At 36.6% G+C, this 19,422-nt stretch overlaps 1 protein-coding gene across 4 annotated transcripts in view; it reads left to right on the forward strand.

Moving 5' to 3' along the window:
* Positions 1-19,422, forward strand: part of LOC124308603 (hemicentin-2-like) — a 162,407-nt gene that overhangs the window by 24,742 nt on the left and 118,243 nt on the right. For all 4 annotated transcript variants that reach the window (XM_046771442.1, XM_046771443.1, XM_046771440.1 and 1 more), the window contains one exon: positions 269-401. In XM_046771442.1, the coding sequence (XP_046627398.1) occupies positions 358-401 (44 nt within the window). In that variant the 5' untranslated portion in view covers positions 269-357. The remainder of the gene's footprint in view (positions 1-268; positions 402-19,422) is intronic.

Genomic DNA, 19,422 nt, shown 5'->3' on the forward strand with positions numbered 1-19,422 from the left:
TTCTTGGCACTTTCTTCAACTTTGCGCATGGTTTACAATATTTAAACAATCGGTTTTTGTCAGGAAAACTGAGAGAGAGCTTTTTCTGCTATCGTTAACAATACTTGGATACGTTCACATTTTTTAAACAAAATATCACGTTTGGGGTCAATATCGCCCAGTGTGGCAGTTGTGCGATTCTAACGGGTTGGGACCTACTAGAATTGAATGAAACTTTTGTGAGAGACAAAGAGTCGGTGCGGTAAATTTTGTTTTTTTCTTCTTGCAGTACCCGTCATTTCGGAGCAAGGAGTCGCCGGTCAGAAAGGAATCTTACCCTGCGATATCCAGCCACGCGATGCAAACGACGCAGTATCCATGGTACTCTGGTTTAAGGAAGCAGATGGAGAACCGCTGTACAGGTGAGACAAAAATACAATGATTTTTAAGATTCTACGGTAAAAAACATTTTTGTGGTAGACTGCAGACGAGGTTTAATACTCGGTAGTTTTGGAGTTATATCAGACAGTATTGGGTTCATATTGAACATAAATGTTGGATGGTGTCAAATTGACACGGAATATAAGTGTCAGATTGACATTGGATATAAGTGTCAGGTTAAAGTTGAATATAAGTGTTGGATTGTCATGGAATATAAATGTTAGGTTCGAATTGAATACAAGTTTTTCATTGACATGGAGAAAGAAAGTCAGATTAACATTCTGAATAAGTGTTAAATTGAAATTAAATAATTGGATTGACGTGGGATATAAGTGTCGGTTTAAAATCGAGTTCCACTATCAATTTGGAACTAAACATAAGTGTCAGAATAACATTGAGCGTAAGTGTTGAACCGACGTGAGATGGCGTTAAATTGTCATCAGTTATTGTCACATTGACATTAAATACAATAGTTTCATAGACATCAAATCATAATCCATAAAAGTTGACACCACATGTATCTTAAAACACGACAATCCGAAAAAAGGTAATGAAATTCTGAAATATCGATGCAATCCTCTAACTCGACACGATATCCTATATCACCGTACGCCGATAGTCAATGGTCACATAAGCGATTGGTCGCTCGATTAAATTCCTTGAAGATCCTCGTAGGTAACAGTGGACTTGAAATATGGTTACGGTATGGGTGTAGAAATGGCCTGGCTGTGCCAGGTTCGAAAGAAACCGAGTCATAGCACCGGCATGCCGTATATATATAAGTATGAGTATAAGTCGTTCGAAAGAGGGCGCGGAGGACCGGACCGCTCTGAGCGTACTCGGATCCAATCCAATTCAGGATCGCCGTGCAGCATCCCTCCTCCCCCCCACCACCCTTTTTCCCCGAGAAGAAGATAGAATTAGGCCGATCGCGAGCCATAAATCGTCTGGAATCACAGGGTAGGTAAAAATCCGGGAAGGCGACTCGCGGTTGAAATCGATCGATCGCATCCTCTCGGCGAGGAGCAGAACGAACAGGAAGTCCAAATTCTCGGGCTACAAACCCGACTAACGTTACGTTTCTTGGGTATACCGAGGGAGGAATCCCTCAAGGGTGGAAGGATTCGGCTGGTAAATCATATTGAAATTTCTACCGCATGCAGGACTTTCCCACGTTATACATGCAGGTACATGTTATGGTTCAACGTGATATATCGCACACTCGTGAAATACGCTCCGAAGTGCACATCGTACGAGAATCTCTATACGTAATTTAAGTATGTCACAGAACGAATAAATTATTTTTAACGGAGGAATGGAATCGTTAAGGGGTTATACCTTTAAGTCAGGAGGACGAAAAAAATTATTACTCAAGAATTTTTCGTCACGAGACGTTTCAATTTGTTGATATAAAAATTTATACACGTATTGGGGTGACGTTGAAATTTTGTTTCGACATTTTTTATTTGTAAAAATAAGGATTTCTAAAGCTTGTGGTGAGAGAGATATTTCTGGACTGGATCATATGAAACGAAAAAATAAAAAAGATGCTGTTAATATAAGGTATAATCTGATATTCAATCGAAGGAATAAGCAGAATTTTAATTTTTAACAAAACGTAAGCTTCTCAAAAAAAAAAAAAAAAACAGCGATATTCCATAAAAATTTTCACCTCAAATTCATTATAAAATGAAAAATATTTATCGGCGAGAATAAAAACCGTCGATTCGAGACTGAAAAATATATTCATAAAGCTTGTGTAAGAATTTGAGACAAAGTTTCAAAAGCACTTCCAAACACTTCGGGGCGTCTTAGTAAATGTGCGCGTAACTTTCAGAATATTCATTGTATCGACATGAAATTTTCTATGTACGTTACAAAAATGGAATTATAAAACAAAAAATCGATTTTTGAAAAATCTCGACTAGTTATAACCCCTTAAAAATAGATGCTTCGAGTTATGCGTTTTTTTTTTTTTTGATAATTATACTCGTTGAGTTCAACTTTCGGAGGAAGGCCTTCCTTTGCGTGGAATTCGTAATGTTGGCAATGATGGAAGTCAAACTTGACTGTCGATGAAGAAAAAAAAAAAAAAAATTCCTACCCCGTAAAAAGTTTGCCGCAAAATTGTGTTACAGCAAGTCGAACAATACATCCTTGCTTCTTTTCTCGTATCTTGTACCAGGCACTCCTGCTGCGATCCTTTTACGGACTACCCAAAACTTTCCCATATCTTTTTCTCGAGTTTGAATGATTTTATTCCGAACCACTCAACGATTTTAAACTTATCGGATTGTTCAATTTTTCAAGCAGCCACTTTCTTCTTCTTCTCCTCTATTTTTTCCTCTCTCTCTCTCTCTCTCTCTTTGTCCGTCTCCGTTTTTCCACAGCACAGAATCGATCGAAAGCTCGTTCTAATCATCGTTGAACAAATGGTAGAAATCTGTTAAAAATAATTAAACCGATTACACAAATCATCCCGAGGATGTTTGCTTTATCGATACTCATTTTTTTATGGGATTGAAAATATGCGCTGGGATGAAAGAGCACCCCGTATAGCAAGGGTTGCGATTCGATACCACAAAGGAGTGAGAGAACAAGGTGAAATGAAGAAGGTGTAAAGTGCGGTGGTGAAAGGTGGAGGGTTTCGTTTGAAGCTCGACTTTTACAACGTACCGTGGCTGAAGCTCGTTCCTTCTCCTCCTCCTCTTCCTCCTCCCCCTCCACCCGAAACAATATCAATTTTAAGGGGCGGTGGAGGCTCCATATTTTTCACCACCCTTCGGAAAAAGGACTCTGAAAAGGCGTGCGTCGGCACCAAGTGTGTTGCTGAAGTTAATAAGGGTCGCAGGGTTTTGGAATTTTTAAACCAGATATAGAGCCGCTGCCCGTAAGAGGACCGAGGAACGGATGGATGGGTCTGGAAATGACTTCTGACACACGGTTGGAAAGAAAAATATCCCAACAGGTCAACTGAAATTTTTGGGGTGGCTTGACCATTTTTTAAATGCATTACCAAGTGACAAAAAAATCAACAATTACAAGTTGAATATTGATATGACAATTTAAATGTTTAAATTACAAATAATTGATGTCGTATTTATTAATAGAAATTTAACAAATAATATAAACCCTCAGTGGATCTGATGGGACGTTTGGTTTGATAAAAAAATTCTAACAGTGCAGGTTACTTTTATTTCAATGAGAATTCAAAACCCGAGGAAAAAACATCGATATTGAAACTACCAAAGAGAGTTCGGCAGCTCTCTTAAATTATGGATGTTCATTCTTAGGGAGGAAATTGTATCAACAGTTGCAGCTTTGCAGAAACGGATGCGAACCATGTTCCATATTCGACGATATCAGAGTCTTGTTTTATAGAGTAATCGGAGATAATGCTTGTACAGTATGAGAAACTGGCAAGTACTGGAGTTAGAAACTCCATACTGATAAAAATTTCATTTGTCACAGTAACTAGAAAAATTAAGTAAAACAGGTATCGTTAAAAAAAACTGTTTGATTACTGTTGGAATTACAAAAAATGAAAATAGTCAAGGACTGAGCGATAACCGGAACTAGAAATTTCTCGCAGTGTCGATATTGTAACAGGGCGTAAATGGCGAATGTCCGGGAAATTAATGACGGTCAAAATAACGATCAGCAACTGACGCAGCGAACGAGTTCCGAATAGTCTTCAGTTCCCATTTACTCGGGTAAAAAGGGCGAAACTTTTCACGAGCTTGATCACTTTTTTTTTTTATTCGGAAAGCTTCTTTCGCCAACGGATCAGAACCATTAGGTCGGTGAAAAGGGGAAGTCGACGACGATGATTTTCCCGTCTATACGTATACTACACGTGCCTGTATGCCCGAATCGAAGTGAAATTACAGCCCATTACCGCACAGCAGCTCGGCATGGAAGACCCTCGAATTGTTATCCGCCGTTTATTTTAGCCCCTGGTCTTTCAAGAGCTAACAAAATTGTGACTCGAAAAGTCGAAGAGGCGGCTCGGCTCGTTAGTCTGAACGTGAACGTGAATGCGAACGCCGCTGAACATCGTTGAATCTCGGCCACTGTAGGGACGAAAGAAGAATCAAATTCAAGATTCCGAAAATTCAAGTTAGGACAGAGCAAAGTTCCGAAAAGTAAAGTTACGATAGAGTGAAATTCCGAAACTTAAAATGTACTCACACAGCGTAGTTTACTCAACGAATGGGTACAAAAAATCAGAAGAACCGAAAATCAAACTGACCAGGATTCCGAACGTGAAAATATCGAAAATCCAAAACAAAGGAAGATCGAAGTGGGGAAACTTCACCGGGCCAGAAATTCACAGAACTGAAAATCTACCATCATTCTGTATTTCGATTCTTCAGGTTTCCAAATTTTCGCACTTTCGGAACTTTGAAGCGTCAGGTTTCGGAAAATTCGAAACTTCGAAGTTCCGTCAGATTTTCATTTCTTTACTTAAAGTTTCGCCACTAAAAACTTGGAAATTTCGAAATTCGGAATTCGAACCCCAGCCCAACAATTTTGAAAAAAAAAAAAATTGTCTCGGTGCTCGGAAAAGGTTGAAAAAACGTAACCGCGATTAAAAGTCAGCAAAGGTTAGCGGAGACTGATTTCGAGGATTTCGCAGCTCGTAGAGCGAAGAGAGCACGTCGCTCTTTCGAAACGGAAAAAAATTCCTCCCGCAGTATATTTTAATTCATGTCATCCAGCGGGCGGGCGAAACGGGGCGTCGGAATTGCGGGCGAGATATCGCGCTTTGGCTTGACCGCTTTACATATGTATCTGCCTCCCGGGCATGTCAGAGACTCATTTTGCATAACGTGAACAAATGGGTTTGCGCTCGCTTACGCGTGATCCAATTATCCAACTTTTTCCGGCAGCCGCGCCGCCCGAGCTTCGCTCTTTTCGCTCTTTTCGTCCAACAGCCTTCTCGCTGCTCTTGTCAACCGACCGTCCGACGAAGGCTAATGACAAGGACACGTTTTTCACCGACGAAGACTCGAATTGCAGCATTCCCTTGTTTTTCATCGATATTCATTCGCTTTTATTGCCCCTTTTCAACGCCTTTTTTTCTTCTTTTTTTTTTTTTTTTTCTTCGACGGTGCTTCGCTGGTGAAACTAAATTTATACCGACAAAATGCAGATATAAAATTTTTACAAATACTTTAGATCGAATTTCGATTCGATTTTCTACTCCGATTGAACCCTTTCACTGTAGCATTAAATTATTGACTCAAAATGCATTTGTTTGAGCAAAGAAACACGTTTTGAACGATTTTGAAATGTTTTCGACATCTTTGAGAAATTGAGTGATATTTTTTTTTTTGTTTTCTTTTTTATCTTCAAAGTTTGCGCATTTCTCGCGATTTGAAAATAATTGTACAAAATGAATAGCGGCGATCGATTTGTCAGAAAATTTTACCCCTTTTTCATATGCTTGGAAATGAACAAGTTTCTCGAAAATTGGCAAGTTGCATAATAGGGAATCGAAAATTGTACAACAACTTGTAGAAGAATGAATCAACGCCGAAGATAAAACAAGGATTGAAAAATTGCACTATGGGCAAATTTTTTATGAATATATACCGCATGGCTGCGATTTTTTTTTTTTTTTTTGCCTTCTCTCGACGATTCCATTTTTAGCCACGAGGGGAAACGTCAGCCCGAGGATTAGCCTTGAAAATTATAAATCGACTTTGGGAGTTGTAAATTTTTATGAAAATTGATTGAAAATCGTTGCGTGTATGCAACATGATTTTCGTTGACATATTAGCTTCGTGCCTTACACGTTTATACCTACGTTACAGCCTCCGTTGTGGAATACAAAGGAAAAATGAAAATCGATTTACGAGCGAGAAACAGCAATTTTCTTGCTAGGTTGCACCCCTTACGTAAAGATCAAAGCGAAAACTGTAACGTGGGTATACAGGGTGTCCCTAAATTGCCTCCCACGGACTAGCCAGCATAATACCTCGTTAAAATCCAACCGAGAATTTCTTTTCCGGAAGATCGTCCGACGCATAGTTTTTGAATTATAAGCGATAGCGCTAGGCCAATCAGAGTGCACCATTTCATCTAGATTTGCCGCCACGGAAAAGAAATTCTCGGTTGGATTTTAACGAGGTATTATGCTGGCTAGTCCGTGGGAGGCAATTTAGGGACACCCTGTATAACATCATAGAATCGAAGACGGGAGTCACGTTTTCGAGAGCAGGATACATAAAGAATATTTCAAAGGGAAAAATTCTTCCATTTTCCTTAAAGTGGTGACCAAAAAGACCAAAAAAAAAAAAAAAAAGATCAGAGAAGTCAAAAAATTCACATACCTACCGTTTCTTTAAAAAAAAAAAAAAAAAAGCACTCGACAAATCAAGCGCAAAAACCAACGAAGTCTTTCCCTTGTAGTTTTACCTCTTTCTTGCTACGCTGCATATTTCGTTTTAGAAAAAAAAAAAGAATAAAAAAATTTCCCTCCTGTCGAGCTGAGCATGAATCGCCGTGAGCGCCATTACTCGTGCTTACACCTTTCTCAACGTCGAGCTTGTATTTCACCGGTTGTTATACGACGCGCATAAGAACAACGAATAGTTCAAAGAACAGTTCAATTTTCAAGACAAATATATACTAAGGTGGTGAAAAAAAAAAATGTAATATTTGTTTTTTCGTTTTTCTTTTTTCGTTTTTCAAAGCCACACCTTAATAGTTGTAGAAAGAGGAAACAAGACACCTGTGACATAATTTTTGCATGTAATGTTAATATTTAGTGGTACCTGAACGCAATTTTCCATTTTCCATTCGATTGCCACGCAAAAATAATTTTAGTTATTCCTGAGTCTTGTATCTCAGTAACGAGGCAATGTGAATAAATGTCCGATACATATTTTCGTAGGGAATTCAATTCTTTAGAGAAAAAAAGTATTGAAAAAATTGTAAGACTTATATTTTCGAGATTTTTCAACCGTGTAGATGAAACCGTAATTTTTTATTTTATATCCAGAACTGTATTTTCCGTTGGGTTGAAAAATACAAATAGTCAAGATTATTAAGGTGACAAAAATTGTAAATTTCTCTCAGTGATTTTATGCAGCAGAATTCTCGCGACAATGTAAAAAACATACCTACCTAAGACATTTATCATTTTCTTGTACAATTCGTCGAACACTATAGATTGGCATCCGTTCAAATCCCAGCAGACGCACAAGGTCCGCTATCATTAATCAAAGTTTGGAAATAAACACTTGCGCGGGAAAAATGTGTGCCAGGAAAAAAAAAAAACACTCTTAAAAAAATATATATTTATACATCTCTCGTTCTATTCTCCGGTTGCTCGACTTGTTTGAATTTCTTTTTCTTTTTTATCTTTCGAGTGCGGATATACGTATTTCGAACAAAAGAAATTTTCGTATTCCGTGAATAAGAGAAACCCTCGTACCTTTTTTTTTTCTTTTTCTTTCTTCCTTTGCCCTCCCTTTTATTTCTGCGCGGCAAAAAAAAAAGAAAAAAACGTAGGGGTGAAAAAAAAGGGGGCAGGAGGGGAATTTTAAAGTTCCATCCTTGTAATTTACCGACCAAACACTCTAAGCGTTCCTCTTTTTACGCCGGAACATTCGTTCCGTCTACCGGTAGCAACTTGGTCCTTTTCGCCTCGCCTCGGAAACTCCTGCAGGATCAGGAGCAGCAGGAGGAATGGTAACCCGATTCATGAATATTTCAGACTTCTCTCTCTCTCTCTCTCTCTCTCTCCCTCTCACGGAAATACGGGCGCGAAATGGTTCGGAGCTGTCAATGCCGTTGTGCGCATATCCGGTGTTCACTTGCGGAGTTGGAGGAAAATAGAGGATAAAAAAAAAGAAAAAGATAAAAAACGTCGGGACATATAATTCCTGGTAATGCAGGACCGAGAAGAATTATACGGAGGACACCGTCGGGTATTAGCGATGAGCTGAAGGACTACTGATCAAATACGATCCTGAAATTGAAATTGAATTGGTGATTGACGTGGAAGGTTCGTCGAGACGGAGAGGCGGACTTGGATCGGGAATAAAATCGGATTATTCAAGGCAATCCCGAGTAGCACGAGTGGTAATTTCCAACTTCTCTTGCGATTCCTGAGATTAAACTTCTATCGCCTCGCGTTTCTCCGTACAGGAGAAGCGGCAAAAGTCATCGGTACCCTACGCGTTGAATGCGCGCAAAAAGCTTCGGCTAAGACTTGGATTAATCTAAAGCGATCTGAGAGGATATTTCGCACTGAGAGAAATGTCATTTGTCACGGTAACTAGAAAAATTCAGTAAAACACGTGTGGTTGAAAGAAATTTTTGAATATTGTTGGAGTTACGAAAAACGAGGTACGCCCAACCATTTTGCGCTATCGTCGATCCTTTTTTGGTTATTGCAACGCAAAATCAGTTTGCGAGGTTTACTCTACTTTTTTATTTAAACAAGGCTTTAACGTCAATTTATTCTTCCGCGAGCGTTAGATTTTCGAACGAAAGTGATTTACGACAAAGAAAAATAACACAGGAGGAAAATAATCCATGACAAAAATAAGTTGAACAAAAATAACCCGTGTCAAGAATAATCCACGAGAAACAACAAACATACACCTAAAAATAACCCATAAGAAAAATAACCCGGATGAAAATAACCGAAACAACAATAACTCGAGAGAAAAATAATCCATGAATTCAATTCAATTAATTTTAATTTGATGTAATTTAATGTTTTGTCAATTTCTTATCGTAGGTTATTTTTGTTATGGGTTGTTAAAACCGGTCGTCCTAAAAATTAGCCCATCAGTATCACGTTACCGAATTTTGTGTTATTTTTTAAATATAGTTGTATAAATTAAATATTCAGATCTAGCCAAAGTTGCGAGTGAATTTGAGAAAACCTTAGGTACATATTTGATAGCAAAAATAATAGAGCGATTGATTTCTTTGAACAATTAATTGTAAAAAATTCAAGTCCGCGAAATATTGGCTAGAAAATTATTCAGCGCACGGATAGTTCAATTCTTCGTTATAGCCCCTCTTGGAAAATTCACGAGTCATAGAACATCTTGCGAAAGGTTTTCTCGAGAATCTAGATCAGCGGAGAGAGAGAGAGAGAGAGAAATAAAGGATGGAAAGAATAAAACGGAAGTGGAAACGTCTCGCCGCGTTTTGTAGCCGAGGGCCCACAGGTCGCTTCCATTCTCTCGGATTAGCAATTTCCCATTCTATTTGAAAGAAAACAAATTCTCTCTCGCTACGTTTTTGCAAGGGGTTTCAAACCGGCTAGCAGCTGCATTAATACGGCGTTCCGAGTCTTTTATTCTTGCATTAAAATGTTACGTGTAACGTTCCTTAAATTCTACCAGTTAATTTTTGTTAGTGGAATTTCAGATTCAACTCCGTATCTTCTTTGCCGAATTTCTTCGACCTCGCAAAGTAAATTTTTTGGATGAATTTTTGCAGTGTGAAAAAATTCAAGTATATTTTTCTCGTTAAAACTTTGGAATAATTTTTATTTATTCGGCTGAAATTTTATCGAATTTTTGTTAATCGACATTGAATTTTAATCGTAAAGACAGATTTTTTGGTATAATTCAGAACTGAGAATTTCGTTATTGTCACTGATTCTGACACTCGGCATTTTTCATGGGAAATCCTTGTGCAAATTATACGCGACATTAAAAATTATAGTCGAAATATATCTGCGAACCGGAGGATAATTTATTTCTGTTAAATAATGTTCGCCGATAATCTCAGTGAGCATTGTATGCGAAAATTGCCATTTTATTGTCAGGTTTAGCGCTCATTCGATTCTTTTAATGTATTTTCTCGACTCCTAAATCAAGCTTATACTAATTGCCATAAGCTGGATTACGTGTATGGATATCCAGATGGTTGCACGATTCGGCGTAACGTTGAGGGGTGATTTTGAAATTTTATTCAAAGTGCCGCGAGAATTTTGAAAAGTTTACCAACGCAGGAAATATAATTATAAAAAGGGAACTGGGACCAAATAAACCGCACAAAAATAACCCATGACAAAAACAACACGATTAAAAATAATTTGTGACGTAAATAATCCACGCAAAAATAATTTAGAGAAAGATAAACCGTGAACAAAATAAAAAAAAAATAAATCATGGCATAAATACCCGGAGAAAAATAACTTGTGAAAAAAATGAATCACTCAAAAATAACTTATGGCAACGATAGGTCGTGAAAAAAATATGTACAAAGATAGCTTATGAGATAAATCACTTTAACAAAAACAATCCATGCCAAAAATAACACATGAAAATTCATTTATGACACGAATAACACATAAAAATAACCTACCTAAAAATAGTCCGCACAAAAATAAACCATGAGCAAAATAACGCGTGTAAAATTTAATTCAGTTTTTGTCGAATTTTTGCCAAGAGGTTATTTCTGTCTTGGATTATTTTTGTTATTTCTTATTGATTGTTTTTATTTGGGTTATTCTTAAACGTGTTATTAGGATAGTTTGCCGTCAAAAACAGGGTTTATAATTTCATGTGAAACATTTTCCACACACGAGGCATGAATTTCGACTTAGTGAAATCGACGGACGTGGGGGACAATTCAATATTACGATCTTGTCGTTTTCTTTTCTTCTCTCTATCATTTTGAAAAACTGGTGTACCCCCGATGTTTTTATTACACTTGTGAATAAAATCGTTGAAATATTTTTACGATCAGTTTGAAATTTGCCGTACCATTACGCGTCCAATGGCGACAGCGAAAAGAGAGATCCTCGCAGACAAACTGGTGTGAGCTTTATCGTGCGGTGAAAAGCCCGGCTCGTATAACCGAATATAAAAAGATGAATGGCGTGTATCCGCAAAATCGACTGCGATGCGCCACCGAGAAGGAAAAATCATCATTCCTCCCTCTCAGACACGCGTTATTGAGCCGATCATCCGCAGATCCTCGCATTCCACGATCCACTCCGCGGTTTTATTTTTTTATAATTTGTTTTTTCTTTTTTTTTTTTTTCACTTCAACTCTTCAGTTGCCCTCATTCTCAAGAATCGCCTATACGTCACGGCTATTCGCATCATTACGTCGAAAAAATATCCCCATTTCAAGCTCCGTTTCTGTAGTCTTGGAAAATTATTCAAACAAATAAAAAAAAAAAATCAACGTTGTACGATGATTATCAGTTTCGTTGAGGCGAATGAATTTTATTATGTATTTTGCAAGATCGTATTTAACTAAAGAAAATAAAGAATTACTGCCTGAATATTCAGAATCGACGATAGCTTACACCGGTTAAATAATTGATGATCAATATTGGCCTGCAATAGTGGTTTCCAAACATGCAGAGTGCTTCAGATATTCAACGGTAAATTATCGGGATACCAATTAATTAATACTCGTTGACTTTAACACGATCAAGGGAACAGTTGTAACGAATAAATTATATTGCAGTGAAATTTAAAGAATTTACCGCAGTGAATCAAACCGTGATAATATCGTGTCAGTTATTCAATTTGTTTTTAGAGACATCGACTATTCAAATACCGAATATAATTATTGTAAAATAATTATATTTTGATTAGCGGCGCGAAACAAATGTCGAGAGGCGTATTTTTGGTGAAAAGTTTCGCTTTTAGATACGCACTATGAAGATTTTGAATATCGTTAAAAAATATGTTACATGTTAATTTCATGTAATTTATACAACATCCGTTGCGTGCGTGGTGAAAAAACGCGAGGACTTTATCAAAATTCTAATTTATAAGTAATCATTCAGCGATGTGAATTATTCAGTCTCATTTATCGTCGAAGGCTTGATGCATTAATTTGGATATCGTTATAGAAGAAATCCTTCTTTGAAGAAAGATTGCACGGATGTGATTTTTACGTTGATGTTATTTTTTATATTATCGAATTGAACAGTAATTCACGAAAATCGATACGTATAATTTGTACTTGTAGCATCTTTTGTCTAATTCGATTGATCAGCTATCCCAAATTGCAATTGTATGACAAATTAGTAATCGTGGAATTGTATTTTGTTTGAAAGGCTATACTTTCTCGTTTCTGTATTAAATGAAAAAAAATTTGTCAAAAACCCAATTCGACTGAAAAATTGTTGACTGTTTAAAAAGAATTTATCGCGATTCAAAAGCGCGTCAAAAGCAAGTCACTTCGATCTTTCTTTGTTTTGGACTTTCGACATTTTTACGTTCGGAATCCTGGCCATTCCGATTTTCGGTTTTTCTAAGTTTTTACACCCACTCCTTGAGTAAACTAATCTGTGTGAGTATATTTGAATTATCGGAATTTCACTTCATCGAAACTTTATTTGTGGGAATTTCGCTCTATCGGAACTTTACATTTCGGAACTTTGCTCTATCGTAACTTGAAGTTTCGGAATGTTGAATTTCAAAACTTTGCAGCTGTCGGGTTTCCGACCATTCGAAACTTTGTTGTTTCTCCAAAGTTTGATTCCTTCACTCCGAGTTTCCCCGCCAAATAATTCGAAATTAAGCGCTTTCGGAATTTCAATGTGGAACTTTCACACCTAGCGAATAAATTTTGCACACGCGCAAAGCGTCGCGCAGAAACACAGCAGAGTAGGCAAAGGATTCCCTGCAAGATTCAGGATCTCGCAATAGGATAAGGTGATATTCCCACACGCAGCTGAAGACATCAGAAGCTCGGGCCAAAGGTTATACCTACAAATAAATCGGATTCTCCTGCCGGAAGTGTATGTCCATAGGTATATATGGGGCATTCCGTGCCAACTTAGTAAACGGTTGACCATGACATCATTTAATTTCACCAAGAATTTTTCTTACGTTAGTACGACCCTTGAAAAGCTTCCAAAACTGTTTTTCCAATTTTTTTTGGTCACTCGTCTTTGTCCTATGATTTTTTTTGCAAATTGATTTTTATGAAACAAGAAAAAAAAAAAAAGAAAACATTCGGTTTCCGAAATGAAACATTCTCACGCAAGATCCAAAGTGGAACCTCGTTTTTTTTCTATACTCTGTTTAAATTTTTTTTTTTCTATTTTCTTAATCGTTTCTGACATTTTCGTATCAATTGAAAATCTACTATAAAAATTTCGAAACAAATCGTGAGTGTATTTTAGAACCAAAGAAGCGATAAAAAAAAAGCAGTCATCAACTCGGTGATGCGCTATGCATCGTAATAGATTTTTCACAGTTATGAAAAAAAAAACGATTAGGAAATTAGAAAAGACTATTTAAAAAAATGGCAAAAAACAAAATCCCACTTTAAATCTGTTAATTTCTGTACCAAATATTTTTTTTTTTTTGTTTTTCCTGTTTAATAAAAATCAATTCGGCTGTTTTTGAGATGGGTTAAAAAAATCATAGGATAAAGAAGAGTGATTAAAAAAATCGGAAAACTTTTTTGGAAGCTATTCAAGGGTCGTACTAACGTAGAAAAAATCCTTAGTGGAATTAAAAAATCTCATGGTCAACCGTTTACTGAGTTGGCGTGGAATGCACTATATACTGTACGTATACATAGCCTTGAGCGATTGTACGTTCCCCCCCGTTCTTATTATGTGTATTGACACTCTTCCTTACGGATCCTTTATTTGTTCATTCGTTTACTTGGTTACACAACCTGTTCCTTATCAACTCCCTGGTCTTCTTTCTCGGTTCACGAACTCGTGCGATCCGTCCAATCAGACCCGGATTTACTGATTTTCGAATCCTGATTTCGTCGGTTTATCTCGCCTCCTATTCTCTTTTTTCTCTCTTGCGTTGTTTGCTTGTCGAAAATCGGAAGAATACAAGTCTTGACTAATTTCAATACTTCAAACGAAGGTGCTGAATTAATCGATTAACTCTTTGAGTCACGCATTATTGTGCTGAGTCAAGTTTTGTAACAAGATAGTATTCCAGGATTTGCGGGGTCGCTGATTACGAATCTGAGATCGGGTTTCAAAAATTCAAGATGGCGGATCCAGCATGGTGGATGAAAATTTCAAATTTGATCGAATCTGAGAAAAAAAAACCTCGTACAGGGGTTTTCAGATTTGTTGATTGCGAATCTGAAATCAGATTTCGAAAATATCTGCTTTTTTAAACGCCTATTGTGGCCTTTGAGACGTAACGTTTTTTCAGAATGTGAATGATCATCAGTTTGACATTCCTTGGTTCATAAAAAGCTGCACTAATTCGTTAAAAACGTAGAAAAAAAAAAAAAAAAACAACCTCTTCACCTCGACCAAACACTCTCATCTCTTATTGAAACCACTGCCCATTATTTCTCCACAACTTGTCTGGTTTTCACTACACTTCTAACCATCGACGAACCGCTTCAAGCCAATTTCCGGTCTCAGAAAAGCTTCGGGGTGGCAGAAATATGTATATATATGAAAAAAAAAAATTTCCGCTGTTTAAAGAGCGACTCGCGCGTCTGATTGCGTCCTTCGTCGATGACGGACAATAATAACTCACAGTCAGTCAGAGTACAGAAATCGACGCGGCCAACAGTTTTGCCGGAAGTGTTATACGAAGGGTTGGAAGTTCCTCCGTCTTCATCCCCCTCCCCTATACGTTATCACCGCGATGGTATTCAGTGAGGGTAGCATCCAGGCATTAGTCATACATAAATGTATGACAAAAACAGAGAGAAGAGAAAAGAGCCCCGTTTCATCGTGAAAAGGGAATATTTTTATATCAGGCCGCGGCAGCTGTGTAAATGCTATGGGAAAAATCTGGCCTTTTCCACGTATATATTGTCTGTATTTTTGTATAGACGTGTATATCCATGGCCGTAAACGGTACCTACTCTTATTCTCGCCACGATGCCCACCTTATAAACACAGAACACATACGTAGAATTTTGATATAGGTAGCAGCTTCGATAAAAAAAAAAAAAAAGAAAAGAAAAGAAAAAAGAGAAAAAGTATAGCCGACCTCGTCACGTAGATGATATTGAACACGTACCTGCATTAACACGTGTTTTTCCCACAGCTAACACAGTTCGAAATAGTTTTTCAGTGCGTAAAACAACCTTCGATTTTCGATCGTTTTACTGGATTTTATATCAGAAATTAACGTGACGATTTTAAACGAATTTATGTATGTAAAAAATTTTCAATCGGTGAAATTTGATGGAGATAATTATTATCGAATGATTGGATTGATTTTTTTTTTTTTTTTTTTTTTTTCCTTCAAAATTTGCCTTCTTCTCGCAATGACTGAGAATAATTCTACAAAACAAATAGCGGCAATCGATTTGCGAGGATGTGTGGAAATTTTACCCCTATTTCATACACTTGACAATTACTCGATATGCGGTATATTTTGAAAAAATTGTAAAAAATGACAATCAAGATTTTACACTATAGTGTACAAAAAAAAAAAAAAAAAATCGAATGAGTTAAACGATATTCTGAAGTTTCTACATCGCCGAAATACTTTCACCACTTTCTTTATTTTTTGACACGTGTTTTGAAAGGAAGATCATACGTGAGCAATAATTGCTTACACATTTTTTATGAAATACACATATTTGTTTTCTTTTTTTCACATTAAAAAAACGTGGGTTGATGAAAAGTTGTTATTGAATTGTAAAAAGAGCTACCAGAAAAATTTTGGATTATATAAATTGTCTGTATTAATTCAACGATAGTGAAGAATTTGTAATTTACTCAGCGTTTATTGTTCAAAATTTTTCACGAATTTCTGTGAATTCTTAACACTGAGACAAAAATGAACGAAGACGAGATTGAAGCGAGTTGAAAAAATGTCTACTTTAATGGAAACAACCTCTCTTTAAAAATGACAAATTAATTATTCTCCTCTCTTATTCCATTTCCGCTGTTTCGTGCTTTTGTGAGTTTTCTTCTTTTTTTTTTTCACGTCTGAATCGGTTCCCCGGAGCTTTTTCCTCGCGTTCGAAAACAGAAGGAATAAAATGGGATTAGAAAGTGGCAAAATTCTACCCGCCGTGTAGGTAGGTGCTAATCGTAATAACGATGTAACGAAGGAAAAACAAGTGGTCGACAGAATTCCTTTTGTTTCGACACAAAAGCTCAAAACTCCTTAACCAGGAAGAGACTGAACGGTAATTCTGATCCTAACAAAGCGGGCCCGCTTCGGACAGTTTCATTACAACAAACTCCCTGCCTCGTTACAAACTCTAATTGTAAACCGAACTGGGAAACCTGTAATGCGAAGTTCGTTCCCGAGGGAGAAACTTGTTAGCTGCACGGTGTAATTCCCAATTCAGTTTTGCACTTTTTCGTTCATGGATTTTGAACTTCACCTATAACTTCCCCAAGGAGACGATCGATTTAACGGATATTAGTTCTACATATACTTACTCGTTAGTTAATGTTCTACAGATAATATTCTATAGGTTTTTTCTCTTTTTTTTTTTTTTTTACAAAAATATCATTCAAGAAATGAATTATTGGGGAAGAGGAAAACAGTTTCTATAATAAAAAAAAAAACAAAAAAAACAAGAAGAAAATTATTGAAACAAGTTTGGAATTATTCGTTTGTAGACTATAGAAGTCAAGTAGTTTTGTGGCACATTGAGGGTGAGAATAAGTTGGGCCTCACTTTTTGTAGAAACGAATTTAAACGTGAAAACTATTTTCATAGAAACGCTTTTGACCCGTCAAAATTTATTTCCGCAAGACTGAATTCTAGTAGAATCGGTATTTTGGACTGGATTTTTTAGAATTAATCCTGATATCTATTTCGTAGAATTATATATATATATATATATATATATATATATATATATAAAAAAAAAAATGCCTCTCTATTTTTTGGATCTTATAGAATCAGTCCGGACGTGTATTTCACTTTGTAGAACCGTAAAATTGTACAAATTTCTTGACATTAGCGATGTTCATCAAGTTAAAGATAATGGATGAATCGATTAATCGAACACGATCCGATGGAATCGGTAAAAATTGATCGATTAATAATTGAATGTTTCGTATTTTTTTGGAGCGTATATTTCAGTATCTATTGTTAATAGCGGAAAAGTTTTTTGATAATTTGTAGTTTCATCCAAAATATCTTTCTATTTCAGATGAAAATATTTATTCATCTTTTGCTTATTACATAAAATGGGTACTTTGTAAGCAAGCCAATAACAATGATTGATACTTTAATCAGATAATTTAATATCGTATTGCATCGTTCGTGGGAGTAAAAAATAAAAACCGATGGTGAGGAAAATGAATCGAGTGGATGGATTAGTCGAGTTTGAAAAGTAATCGATTATACTCATTCAATCGGAAATAAATAATCGATCCAATCGAAAATCCATCGTTATTGGTCGTTCTTCTTCTTCTTAATCGACAGTCCAGTTTTCGGCGTGTAGATTGCGGACTTTTGCGAGCAAATAGCAAAGTTTAAGCGAAATAGACACAAAACACACAGAGATATTCACGCGCTAGGACTTTGGCCTGCAACTGGTGCCTGTATCATCGAGTTGGCCAAGTCGTCGCGGCTCATGGACTATGGGTGACAAATCTGGGATTTCCGCTAGAATTTCCGGTCGTCCCGTTCCAAATCCCGTCGCATATTATCCGCGGAATTCTCGACGCGTGCACTGCAAGCTGCTTGCAACCTGCAACGGGACGAACCTGGAGCTTTTATCCTGCAGCTCGACGCGGGGCGTTTTCTCATTTTTACATAACTGTGCGATACGCTCATATAATTGCCACATAAAACAGCCTCAACTATTGGTCAACGGAGGAAAATCGATTCTACAGAAATCAGATCTACAGAACGAATGTTCTACCGAATATATCGTACAGAAATATTTTTATGCAAAAGAAAAAAAAAAGAAAAAAATTCGAGATTTATATCCGAAATAATACAGCATCAATTTTATTTATTATTCTACAGGGGGATTATTCTATAGACTATTTTTTTTTTTTTTTTTAAAGAAAGGAATTCGAGATTCACATTAGAAATAATCTTGCATTAATTATTCTACAAAGAAATTGTTCTACAGAATGTTTTTCCAAAGAATATTTTTCTAGAAAACATTTCTCTGCAGAATATTCTTCTGCTGAAATAAATCCGAGATTCACAACAGAAGTAATCTTCCATGAATTATTCTACCGGGAAATTATTCTACAGACTATTTTTTTACAGAAAGAAATTCGAGATTCACATTAGAAATAATCCTGTACGAATTATTCTACAGGGAATTTTTTCTACAAAATATTTTTCTACAGAATATTCCTCTGTGGAATATTTTTCTGCAGAAATAAACACAAGATTCTCTTCAGAAATATTATTCAGAATATTTTTCTACGGAATATTTTGATACAGAACATTTTTGTACAGAATTAGTAAATTTCCGTCGGTGATAACGAAAAAAAGATAGAGAAAAAAAGAAGGAAAAAACAACTTTTCTCTTTCCGCTTTGTGCGTCTCATCTTTTCCCGTTTGACGTCACCTCGAATCACTCGCGGTGAGTTTTGCAATCTTGTAAGGAATTCGATTCGAACCAAGTTGAATTTCTCTCAACCGGTAAGGCAATGACATTGACGAGTGATCGAATATCTTGTCCGCAAACTAGATGTGTGAGTTCACGACTACATACTGAGCAAAAATTTCGTTTTTGTATTGTATATATATATTTGTGTAATACCAGTATTGACCTTCTTTGGTTGTATCCATTCGATCCTTAGTTATAAAATAACCAAAAAATAAATTTTCAGCGTCTAAGCCTCTAGCAAATGGTTTCAGTCATCGAGAAGTTTACAATTTGTGTCGTAAGTTTATAATTTTGGAAAATAAAAGGGTCAATAACCGCTACTAAATTTGGCCCAAGTTATCTTACGTCGCAAGCTCGAGCCAAACTTTTCACACGCTGCAACGTTTATCCTAGTCTACAATCTACACGTACTATATTCTGTTCTACATACCGGAGTTTCAGTGTGCCTTGAATTTTCCGCGTCAAGTAAACCCTCCGGGACAGCTTACCTAAAACCCTCTGACAAAC

The sequence above is a fragment of the Neodiprion virginianus genome, chromosome 7 (assembly GCF_021901495.1).
Source record: "Neodiprion virginianus isolate iyNeoVirg1 chromosome 7, iyNeoVirg1.1, whole genome shotgun sequence".
NCBI lineage: Eukaryota > Metazoa > Arthropoda > Insecta > Hymenoptera > Diprionidae > Neodiprion > Neodiprion virginianus.